Here is a 12,152-nt window from a genome sequence, read left to right as displayed (position 1 = left end):
GAAAGTGGGAGAAAAGGAGAACAAAGGGAACGAAGAGGAAGGTGGAGAGGAGAAAACGGGGGATTTAATAAATTTATATTAATACGAAATTATATTATGTTATATTATATTATATATAATTTTGAAAAATAAGTTTAATTATTTATATCGTAAAAAAGGATCTCTTTTAAAAATTAGTAAAACAATATTTTACTTTAAATATTTCAGGGTCCTCTATCTTTAAGTTAAAACTGCATCATTATTTTTATTTTCTATTTTTTAACGCATTAATTAGATGAGAAAAAAAAGAAAAGAAACAAAAATAGAAAACCTTAATAAAAATTAAACAAATAAAATATATATATATATGTATAATATTTAAAATTGTATCTCCGTTATTGTTCGAGACATATAAAATTTTTTTGCTCTTGGGGGTGCAGACTTGTAATATTACAAAATTATTTGATTTGTAAATTTGATATTTTTTCGATTTGAATTTGAACTTGTAATATTTTTTGTTACAAACTTCATGTGTGTTTCTATAAGCCCCTACATACTCAACACGCATTTCAAATATATAGAGCAATGTCTAATTTAAACTCTTTACTCAAAGATCAAAATTCATAATCCCACTTAGCCACTTAAGATTACACCAACATAATAAATGTATTACTCATAGGCATTAAAATATAATTTATACCTTGATCAAAGGTCAATTACACGAACAAAAAGAGGGCATAACATATGTCACTGGGATGTCATGTCATCTTTCTAATAGAGATAGAGCAATCAATTTATTCACATAGGCATCCAAAAGAACAATTTATATGTATAGTCATAATCTCGCTCCGGGGGCATAGCTGAGTTAGTTAGTGTAAAACAAATTTGCTGAAGTAGGTAAGGGTCGAATCTTGGCGAAACTGAAATAATGCTCTTCCCTGTAGTGGTCAACTGTAGTTTCTCAATTATTGTCTCACAAATGGTCCTGGGCACGATTGTGTGGGGTTGCTGAGGTGACGGATTTCACCTTTTGCTAGAATGTATAGTCATAATCTCGCTTAGATGACATATGATATTTTTAATAGGGACAAGGTAAGCAATTGATAAATGCTAGATTTTAACATAACATATGTTCTTTGTACTGCATTAAATGAAAATAAAATATATATATATATTATGTTTGGAAGAAAACATTCCTATAAAATAAGATAAATCAATGTATTGACCCCAAAAGGATACATGATAATATTATGCTATAGCTAAATGGATCAATATTTTATACTCTAAATCATAATAAACAAAAATTTTAAGCTACTAAACTTTAGTTTATTAGTTTATTTAAAATATAATTGATAAGATTTATTAAAAAATTAAGATTTTCCTTAATAACAAAAATGATAAAATATAAATTAATAATAATCATATTCCTACTTTATATATATATAGAGAGAGAGAGTGTGTGAGAAATGCTACGTTGCGCGACGCTGAATCCGAGACCCGTGCATGACACTCGCGATCAGTGTTTTAAAAGGCAAAGGCGTTGGGCGAGGCGTTTACCATCCGCCCACACGGGCCGGGCGAAAGCCCCGAGACGTCGGGCGTAAGCCCCATAAATTTTTAATTTTTAAATATATAAAAATATGATATATATTATAAAAAATACTTTAAAAATATAAATATATATAATAAAATTAGATAAAATTAAAATTGAACGTCTCTTGCTGTTTGTTGCCGATGATGGCCACAGGCCACCCTCCCCGCCGGCGCAAAGGCTAGGCACGTCGTCTCCTCGTCCACGTCGATCATCACGTTGGCCGCCGCGAGCCTCAGGGCGGCACCGTCCTGGAACACCATCTCCACCGCAGGCACAGCTAGCCGCCGGAGACTCCCGCGGAAGCACGTGTATCGAGGATCGAGAACGCCGGCATCGCCCCTCGCCCCTTCATCGCCTCAGCCACCGCGCCGCTCAGCGCGGCGTAAACCTCCCGCGGGAGCCGCGTGATCACCGTCCCCGAGTCGATGATCATTGGCGCGGCGGAGTACGACACCGCGGAAACAGAGAGAGCTTGGCCGGCGACGGACACCCCAGCGAGGCGCATGAGGTGTCGGGCGTAAGCCCCTAATGCCCAAGCGAATGTCTTGAAGTTATGGGCGTACGCCTCATAGCACTTACGCCTTATTCTATCGCCCAAGGGCAGTATTGGAACGCCTCGCTCCGGGGCGAGCTCTGGGCCATTGCCATATTGTCACCGCCCTCGCCGCATCGTCCGGCCACCGCCGGTCGCCGCCTTGGGCACGATCGACGCACCGCTCGTCGGCGCTCCGTCCGACGTCAGATTCTGACTGGATAGTGGCCGGAATTTGACAAAATCCGATCAGAAACAGGGTCGGCTGCAGTGGCAGCGTAAATTAAATGCAAGCATATAATAGTAGATTAAATGTTTGAATAGAGGGCTATAAGTGCCCATAACTATTCTAGTCGTCTAATACTAGAGAGTTTCTTGTAGAGCGTAAATATCATGGCGAACTTACACCTTGTTTCCCTCGTCTTCTTCGTCATCTTCCTCCTACACTTAGGTTGTATAAATTTATAATATATATATATATAATTATAATAATAGTTAATTATATATATTCTAATTGTGTTGGTTAATTATGTTAATTCAGAGCCAATTCTAAATGAAAATAAAAAGTTATATTAAGTTTGAAGAAAAAATCCCTCTAGAGTAAGATAAATCAATGTACATATTGATCCCAAAAGCCAAACTTTAGTTTATTTAAAATAAAATTGAAAACATTAAGATTTTCCTTAATAATAAAACTATGAAATATAAAAGAAATCAAATTCCTACTTTATTTATAATTTATAATATATAATATATCATAGTTATATTTCCATAGGTGGCTTGTGCTTGGATGGCATATATTTAATAGTAGATTAAATGTTTGAATAAAGGGTCACTATAAGTGCAAGCATTACCTTAACCCTAACTATTCTAGTCGTCTAATACTAGAGAGTTTCTTGTAGAGCGTAAATATCATGGCCAACTTACACCTTCTCTCCCTCGTCTTCTTCATCATCTTCCTCCTTGTCTTAGGTTATATATATTTATTTATTTATACGCGTTTGCTATGTTGCGCGTCTGTTTCCTACGCACTCGTGCGCGACAGCGGGATCACCGTCCATCACGCGATCGCGAGCCCATCTGACCGTCCAAATATGGGAATACACAGTACCTCCGCCCCGACCCCCGCCGCTGTCGTCCGCCCTCGCCGCACCGTCCGGCCACCGTCAGCCGCCGGCCCGCCACGATCGACGCGCCGCTCGCCGGCGCATCGTCCGGCGTCGGATTTCAATCGGATTGTGGTCGGAAATCGGCGCAATTCGGCCGGAATCGCGACGGGCAGTGGCTGCTGGCATGGCGGTCCTTCCTCGGTCGGTCTCCAGTCACAATTTGGTTGGAAACCGATCACGATTTAGGCCGCCAGTGGCTGCGCGTCGGATTCGATGATTTCCGACCGAATTCGTCAGATTCCGACCACTATCCGGTCGGAATCCGGCGCCGGATGGTGCGCCAACGAGTGGCGCGTCGATCGCGCCCAGTCCGGCAGGCGGCGATGGCCGGACGACGCGGTGACGGTGGCGGCAGTGGCGGTGGGTCTGAGCGGTGCGCACGAGTTGCGGATGGGGTGTCGCGCGGGATAGCAAAACTCTTTATTTATATATTTATATATGATTTAATAATAGTTAATTATATTCTAATTGTGTTGATTAATTAATTATGTTAATTAGGAGCCGATTCTACCACCTTCAACTTCGTGAACGATTGCTCGTACACGGTATGGCCGGCGACACTCCCCAACGGCGGCATCGCCGCCCTTACGCTGACCGGGTTCGAGCTCACCAGCGGCGCCAGCGCATCGGTGGAGGCGCCGGCCGGCTGGGGAGGCCGCATGTGGGCGCGCACCCGGTGCTCCAACGACTCCGCCACCGGGAAGTTCTCCTGCCTCTCCGGGGACTGCGGAACCGGGCAGGTGGCCTGCTTGGGCGCCGGCGGCGCGCCGCCGGCCACGCTGATGGAGTTCACGCTGAACGGCGCGGACGGGAACGACTTCTACGACGTGAGCAACGTGGACGGGTTCAACGTGCCGGTGTCGGTGGCGGCGAGCGGCGGCACGAGAGGGTGCGACTCGACGGCGTGCCCCGCCGACGTCAACGCGGTGTGCCCGTCGGAGCTGAAGGCGACGGCGCCGGCGCCGGACGGGAGCGTGGTGGGGTGCAAGAGCGCGTGCGAGGCGTTCGACACGGACGAGTACTGCTGCCGGGGGGCGTTCGGAAGCCCGGACACGTGTAAGCCCAGCAACTACTCCATGGTCTTCAAGAAGGCGTGCCCGCAGGCTTACAGTTATGCGTACGACGACAAGACCAGCACGTTTACCTGCGCCGGGGCGGCCGCATACACCCTCACTTTCTGCCCTACGACAAGTGCTCCGTAAATTATAAATGGGAAATTTTCTTTTTCATTTTAATAAAAAAAAAATAATCTCCTAGTTGGTTCTCTTCGACTTAACAATTCCTTGCAGCAGCAACCATTGTTCTCTACTTCCAGAATCTCTCTGGATCCACCAATCGAAGTCAAAGATGACGCCTACTCAATAATTTAATTATTGTTATATACGATAAAATTCATATATATTTTTATGCCTATTCAATAATTTAATTATTGTTATATATGATGAAATTCATATATATTTTTATAATAATATGATACTATCTATTTTAGACTCATATCCTCATAATTTTATTTTTAAATTTTAGCTCAAAATATCTCGTACTAATATAGATATGTGAAAGAGTCCCTCCTCAATAGTCCCAACGAATTTCTTATTAGTCTAGGTCTTACCGGGCAGCACTCTCTTAACAGTCCCAACATACCCTTTATTAGAAGCTCACCACAGACATGCTTTGGTACCACTATTAGGTCCGATGAAATTTATATATATTTCTACAATGATATAATATTGTCTATTTTGGACTTGAGCCTTTATGATTTTATTTTTAGGCTTATACTCAAAATGTCTCATACCAATATAGATATCTCCATCTTATAATCCCAAGATTTTTTCTAATGTATTTTCAATATGAGACTTTGATTGTATCTCAATAATCTACCTCTCACACAAAGGATCACTGGGAGCCCCTCCTTAGCGGTCCTAACAGACCCCTTATTGGTACGGATCCTAATGGAGTCTGTCCCACTTAACGGTCTCAATTGACCCTTTACTAGGAGCCCCCAATCATATACCTGCTCTGATACCACTGTTAGATTTGATGGAATCTATATATATCTCTACAACGGTATAATATTGTTCACTTTAGACCTATACCCTCATGGTTTTATTTTTGGCCACATATAATGTGCGACTTTAATTATATTCCAACAATACCCCTTAACGAACCCCTTATTATGACGGATCCCAATGGATCACTCGCCTATAGTTACTTGATCACTCACCTCTGGATCATCACTCATGCGACGGGTTATGTGGCTCATACAACAACTTGCGTGGTTAGCACATTAGGTCACATGAATATTGTTTTCCGTTGGCTATATAAGACTTGACAATGGTAACTAAAGAAATGATTTTATTTTCTCGTGTAGAGGGCTCTTCTCTCTATATCGTTTGCTCTTTTTCCCAACCACATGCACCTACAAACCTCTTTCTCTTCAGCTCGGTGTTGACTTGACTATTGAATGAGTCATGCTGACCACATCGACACTCATTGACGTGGGACTCGCAAAACTTCGGAGTTCAATCAACCAAATTAAGTTATTCGGGTTAGTTGAGTTATACGAGTTCGGGCTTAGGATTTTTGTATTGAGTTCAAGTTCGAGTTGAAAATTTTTTATAATTTTTTTACTTCGATCCGATTCGATCCACCCGGATTAACACCCTAGTAAAAATACTATATATATAAATATTTTATAAAAAAATATTTATTAATTTAATTAAATTATTTAAATGGATCAAAATCATTTTCAAATTATTATTATAACTTCCTAAATTAAATTATTATAATAATTATTCCGTATCTAGTATTTTTAATAAAAAAATATAATAAAATATTAGTTTGATAATTTTTTTTATAAAAAAAGTAGCATTTTGACGAAAATACTAGAAGGTTTCCGCCGTTGAATTTTAAACAAGATTTTCTTCAGACTCCAATTGGGCGTCTATCCGCGTAATTCCGGTTCGCCATTGAGAATTTTGGTTCAGTTGAACCGCCCTCTTTTTCTCGCCCCCCTCCGTCTCTTTCCCACCCGCGACCGCGAGAGACCTTCCCTGCGAGTGCCGGCGGCGAGCGGCAACTGCTTTTCCTTGGCGAACTTCAGGCGTTCATCGCCGCGAGGTCCTCGATGTGAGATCCTGTCTCCCCGATCCATCAATTTTCTTCTGAGTTTCTTCCAGCAGTTGGCGACTCCTCCTCCATCTTGCTCCTTCCTACTCTCCTCCAATCGCCGTTTGTTGATGATTTGGTTCATTCGGCGCAGATCGAGGCAATTACGGGAAAGGCATTAAAACCGAGCCATGTCTGGCGTCTCTGCGCTGGCGATATCACGGCCCTCGACCGTTAACAGGGCCGAGATCTCCCGAACCGGTGAGTGATTTTTTAATCTGATTGTTCATTCCGAGTTAGATCTGAGCTTAACATTGGGTTATTCTCAAATATGGAATTCTTTTCTGCTTCTTGTACAGGTAGTTATTCGAAAGAATCGTCTGTTCGAATTGTTGTGCTTGAAAATAGCGACGTGTTTATTATTGTTAGCTTATCATCACGGGAAGATACCCAGGTAATATATGTTGATCGTACTACTGGCGCGTTGTGTTACGATGGGAAGGTTGGGAAGGATGTTTTTAGATCAGAGGAACAAGCTATCAGCTATGTCACGGATGGATCAAGGTTGCTATGTAAGAATATTACATATGCTAGAGCCATACTCGGTTATGCGTCACTTGGGAGTTTTGGGTTGCTTTTGGTTGCAACCAAGGTTACCGCTACCATTCCAAATCTTCCTGGTGGCGGGTGCATATACACTGTGACTGAAAGTCAGTGGATCAAGGTTCAGCTTCAAAATCCTCAACCACAAGGGAAAGGAGAATACAAAAACATTCAGGATTTAGCCGAACTTGACATTGATGGTAAATACTACTTTTGTGAAACAAGGGATATCACCCGGCCTTTTCCGAGCTGCAAGAGATATCAGGAACCAGATGATGAATTTGTTTGGAATGGTTGGTTCTCGAAGCCGTTCAAAGACATTGGGCTGCCAAACCATTGTATCATTCTTCTCCAGGTGTGTAAATTTGCATCCTACCTATTAAGGAAGTATTGAGTATGAATAAAAAATAAATGTAGCATAGGTAAAATATCTAAGATAAATGAAAAAAACTTGATTTGGTGCTGTTCAAATATATAAGCTAACATGGGGAAAAAAATCTTGAGATAGTATGTACGCCTTCAAAGATGGCTAATACATCTTATAAATAGAAGAATTTTCTAATATATGATATTGGTAATTGTTTTGTTTTTGGTGTCAAAAAGTTTATTATGTTTTAATTTAATAGGAGTTTAGTGGGGTTAGTTGAATTTCCCAATTTGCGATATTTGTTTTGAATTGGTTAGGGTCAGTTCTATAAAAAGTGGCGTCATTTCAATATAATGATGATGACTAATAAAAGAAAATCTATTTTCAATCCTATATTTAAGATTTTTCTCTTTGTTAGGTTTTGCTCACAAGGTGACATTACGATTACCATGATGTGCATTATTGTTGCCTTTTGAATTATTTTTTCAAATTACTTATAGATAATATAACATAGAATAGGTAGTGGCATGTAAACATCAAAGTTTTGCTTGGTGTCCTTGGTTGTTTAGCATGTGCAACATTAACATACTATCTTTTCAATATTTGCCACAAGGACGACCAAAAGAATCAAACTACCATTAAGGCTATCGTCTTACCTTTACCGATGTAACCTACAAGCTCACCTACATGTTCCTATACCTTAAAACATTAAGGGACGTTCAAAGAATACAAAGTTTTGTGCACAAATCAATAGTAATCACTAATCATGAAGTGTATCTACCTTTGTCAATTTCCATATCACGCTTTCTCATGCTTCTTGGAAGATCATTCTAAAATTAAGAGAAATAATTTACTTGTTCAAATCTTATGACTTTACCACTCTTCTTGTGTAGAGTGATAACCACCATACTAAGTGTGTTAGTGGATTTTTTTTTCTCTTGTCCATGACAATGCTTTAGAAAGAAATTATATTCTTGAAAGATCTTTGCCAATGTAGCCTTTTGACACAACTTTGCAATAGGATAAAACTTAATGCATGCAAGACAAACTCGTTGCCATAAATGATATGGGCAATGTGTTAAAGCCTTAATAATATAGGGTATAATGTGCTTGTCCGTATTCACCCCAAGTACGTTCTTAAAAACTCCTCAAAAAAGTTTCATAACTTCTCGTTTGGTCTTTTTCAAAATATGATAAAAATTAGTGTTAATGCATATATTGTTAATTTGCCTACTAATTTAAACATTAATTCAATTTTCAATGTTGAGGACTTACTACTATATCGGGGAACATTCAAGCCTTTCTTCGTTGAATTGAGTTAGATATTGATGGTGTTACTCCTACACTCCCATTGTGACACAACATTCTCATTCTATGAGCTGGAGTTATTGAAGAAATTGTTCTATGCACTCGAAAATGATGATCCAAGAAGATAAGTCAACAACCAACCCGGAGTCGAGTTCTTTTCAATGGTGGAGAATAATGCAAACAAGGAACCATATTGGTATAAAAAAGACAATGATTAAAGCAATAAACCAACAACTGCTAGATTCGACTAAAAAGACACCTCTGCTTCACAACTATTCTACCTTCCCGCTCAACATAAAAAAACATGTCGATATCAAAAGATATTGTTTGAATAAATAAACCAACAATCATCTAATTCGACTAAAAAGACTCCTCCACTTCATAACTGCTGCACCTTCCCACTTGACAAAGTCAAGTTCTTTTCGATTGAGGAGAATAACGCAATCAAGAATTTAATTTATTAAAAATTATCTGAGTTGTTAATTTTTATAATTACTTGGAACTTTTAAAAAAAGTTGTTTAGTTTTGTTAGAAAGTGGTTAGAATCTCATGCATTGATTAAATTTTGAGTTAATACAATTTTTAATTTCCTTTTCTCTGGGTGAGAATCGACAATCTTCCTCTAGGTGAGGATCATATCTTTATTTCTTCTGTTGTGCTGCATCATTTCCCTATCTTGAGATAACTTGTAATTGGAGTTATGACAATGATAAAGTCCTTACTAAAACACATAAAAATTGGCTATCTAAGAGTTATGAGTAGTGGAAAGTTGGCTATATATTGGTGTGGTAATAGGTTAAAAGATTTAAACAATTATCGATGGAGGCTAAAAATTAAAACAACTAAATAGCTCTATATGTATGAATCTTTAATTTCTTTGCACAAATTTAATTGAAATATTCCCCAAAGATTTCCTCAATGTTTATTTAAAACAAAAATCAAATGCACGAGGAAAATTTAATATTTTGTTAACTTCTCCATTTTCTTGGGAAGTTTTTCACCCATGCTTAGTAAACTATTCAATGGCCTATGAAAATTTTATGGGAACAAAAATCAAAAGGGCCCTCCTTATTATCATTTTCATTAAAAGGGTGTTCCTTTTTTAAATAATATCAAAAGGATGTCTGTTCTATTTTTTATAAAAAAAAGCTCATGTTTCAATACTGTTGTTGTAGCAGTTTTGCCTAAAAACTACTACAACGTGGTGTAAAATTACTCTAACTTGGTCAAAATGCCCTAGTTCCAACTTGGTCAAAACTACTCCAACACTATTGTAGCAGTTTTGATCTAATTGCTACAATGTAGAGTAGTTTGACCAAAATTCCTGTAAGCAGTCTCGGCTAAAATTGTTATACTTAGCTCTATTTTGATTAAAATGGTTATATGTTATACTACTTTTGGTGCATTATAGCAATTTTGATCAAAACCGCTACATGTTGTAGCAGTTTGGCCAAAATTGCTACGACAGTGTTGGCACATGGGTATTTTTGAGATGAAAAATAGAATGGGGTGCCTTTTTAATATTTTTCCAACATGGGGCACCCTTTTGACAATAACGAAAATGGGCACCCTTTTATTTTTGCCCAAATCTTATTGTTGATGTTAATCAACTATTTCATAATCAAATTAGTTTTATGATTTTCAAAGAAAGCTAATCTTAGTCAAATGTATTTGGACATCCATTTAACATGCATTAAATATACCTATTTGAAAGCATACTATTGTTCTTTCTACATGATGACTCATGTTTTATTTTCAGGGATTTGCTGAGTGCAGAAATTTTAGTGGTACAGGTCAACAGAAGGGGATTGTAGCCCTTATTGCACGTCGTAGCAGACTTCATCCTGGCACACGTTATTTAGCTAGAGGACTAAATGCTTGTTGTAGCACAGGTGAGATACATTTGTTATCTTAATAGTGATGTTGACATAAATCACAGATCATATGGTTCCTTAGCATCTTCTTCTTTAAAGATATCTTGCACCTTGAGAATTTACGCAGCTAGGGGCAACTCTAGAAATTGTTTAAAGTGAATATGTATCGGTTTCCGTATAATCTAAATAAGATATCTTTAGTTCATAAACATTTTTTATCTTTATTTTTTTGTTTTGTCAAGAAAGTTTGAAAAATAAAAAAACTAAATATGTGTTGATTTTGGGTTGTATTTTCAGGTAGAGCCTACTTAGTGGTTTGTATGACTAAAGACTAGTGGGTTCGGAGTTCTAATTGACATTTGAATTTGATCTTAAGTTGGGATTTTCCAGCAGGTTTCTTGAGTTCATTCTTCGATAATTGAAGTGTTGGGTCAACTTAGGAGTTGATTATAAACCTTTTGCTTAGAAACAAAAGGTTAGTGTTTTTTGTTGAGCTTGAGTTGATTAGAAAGGTGATTAATCTACTAGAAAGCTATCCATTAAAGGATAATCTTACTATCATAGTCGTTAGAGTCGACTGGAAATGGTTTTAGCCAATTGGAAAATTGAGCAAGCGACGATTGACAAATTAGTTGTTGGTGGATAAGTATGCAGACTTAGCCATTTTGAGTCAACTGAATATTAGAGCATTTAACTGAATAAGTGTTTATGTGAAATGACATCTAGTCATTAACTGATAAGGTAATTTAAGACAACTGAAGTTGAGTAAAACATAATGGTTTGAGCCGCCTTGTCTTCAAATTTGAGGTTGGATTGCCTATAAAATAGGGGTACAAAGCGATCTTGAAACTTAACAACAATTACTATAAAATTCTCTTTGTCCTCAAGTGAGCTTGAAATGAGCTAGAATTTAGCTCTTGTAAGATTTTCAATTTTTTGCTTTATTTTTATTTTTCTCTTGTAATTATCATATCATTAGTATAGAAAAGGAAAGTGGTGTTAATTTCTTTTATGCTTACATTATTCATCTAATATCAAAATATAAGTATATGTACAAGGCCTTCTTTGCCTCGCAAAAGAAATTTTTTATAGTGATTTTTTTGAAGAGCGGATTCATCTAATGAATTAATAGCTAATAGATTGGGGAGCAGGAACCACTAGTTTGTTTTGTTATGTTGTGTTTAATTTTTGTTTCTATTGTGTTCACATTCATATTTCTATTCCAACAAACAAACATGAGAAGTTTGATAATCTATTTTTTCCCCCTTATTAACTATTGACCTCCGCTAGCAGTGCCCTTTGATCCTACAAAATATACTTTGAATAAGATGATCTCAATTTTTGTAAATTCCCTTTTCATTTGATCATTCAAAGCACTCATGATATTTGGTATACTTCAATTTCTAAAATCAACTTTAGCACAATAATATTATATTATTATCTTTATATTACTTGATGGTCACGTCATTATCCTTATCTAAATCATGATATAAAGTTATACTTTTTAAAAAAAATTTTCTTGTATACCAAAATTTAGAGTCAGTATTAGGATTTCTTTATTCCATTTTGTTTATCATAAGCATATTACACTTATGTTTTTGTCCTAATCACATGTACTAAT

The 12,152-nt window shown here is 37.7% G+C and overlaps 2 protein-coding genes across 2 annotated transcripts in view; both read left to right on the top strand.

The window, feature by feature from the left end:
* The first annotated feature begins 2,498 nt into the window (after window positions 1-2,498).
* Window positions 2,499-4,476, top strand: LOC141842839 (thaumatin-like protein 1b). The gene is made up of 2 exons (XM_074730831.1): window positions 2,499-2,556; window positions 3,776-4,476. Exons 1-2 carry the CDS (start codon window positions 2,499-2,501, stop codon window positions 4,474-4,476), a joined length of 759 nt encoding a protein of 252 aa, XP_074586932.1.
* A 1,838-nt stretch (window positions 4,477-6,314) lies between these two features.
* LOC141842915 (putative phosphoinositide phosphatase SAC9) overlaps window positions 6,315-12,152 on the top strand; it is a 32,264-nt gene continuing 26,426 nt past the window's right edge. The window contains exons 1-4 of the mRNA XM_074730902.1: window positions 6,315-6,400; window positions 6,534-6,640; window positions 6,739-7,337; window positions 10,417-10,549. Coding sequence (XP_074587003.1) covers window positions 6,571-6,640; window positions 6,739-7,337; window positions 10,417-10,549 — 802 coding nt within the window. The 5' untranslated portion in view covers window positions 6,315-6,400; window positions 6,534-6,570. The remainder of the gene's footprint in view (window positions 6,401-6,533; window positions 6,641-6,738; window positions 7,338-10,416; window positions 10,550-12,152) is intronic.

This window comes from Curcuma longa, chromosome 12 (assembly GCF_044706935.1).
Source record: "Curcuma longa cultivar G26 ecotype Majalengka, Jawa Barat chromosome 12, ITB_CL_G26_1.1, whole genome shotgun sequence".
Lineage (NCBI taxonomy): Eukaryota > Viridiplantae > Streptophyta > Magnoliopsida > Zingiberales > Zingiberaceae > Curcuma > Curcuma longa.
The sequence above is the reverse complement of the archived record's forward strand: the minus strand, read 5'-3'. Positions and strand labels throughout refer to the sequence as shown.

Coding starts and splice junctions, on each gene's coding strand:
- LOC141842839 (XM_074730831.1), top strand. CDS start 2,499: ATGGCGAACTTACACCTTGTTTCCCTCGTCTTCTTCGTCATCTTCCTC. Junction 2,557..3,775: donor CATCTTCCTCCTACACTTAG/GTTGTATAAATT, acceptor GTTAATTAGGAG/CCGATTCTACCACCTTCAAC.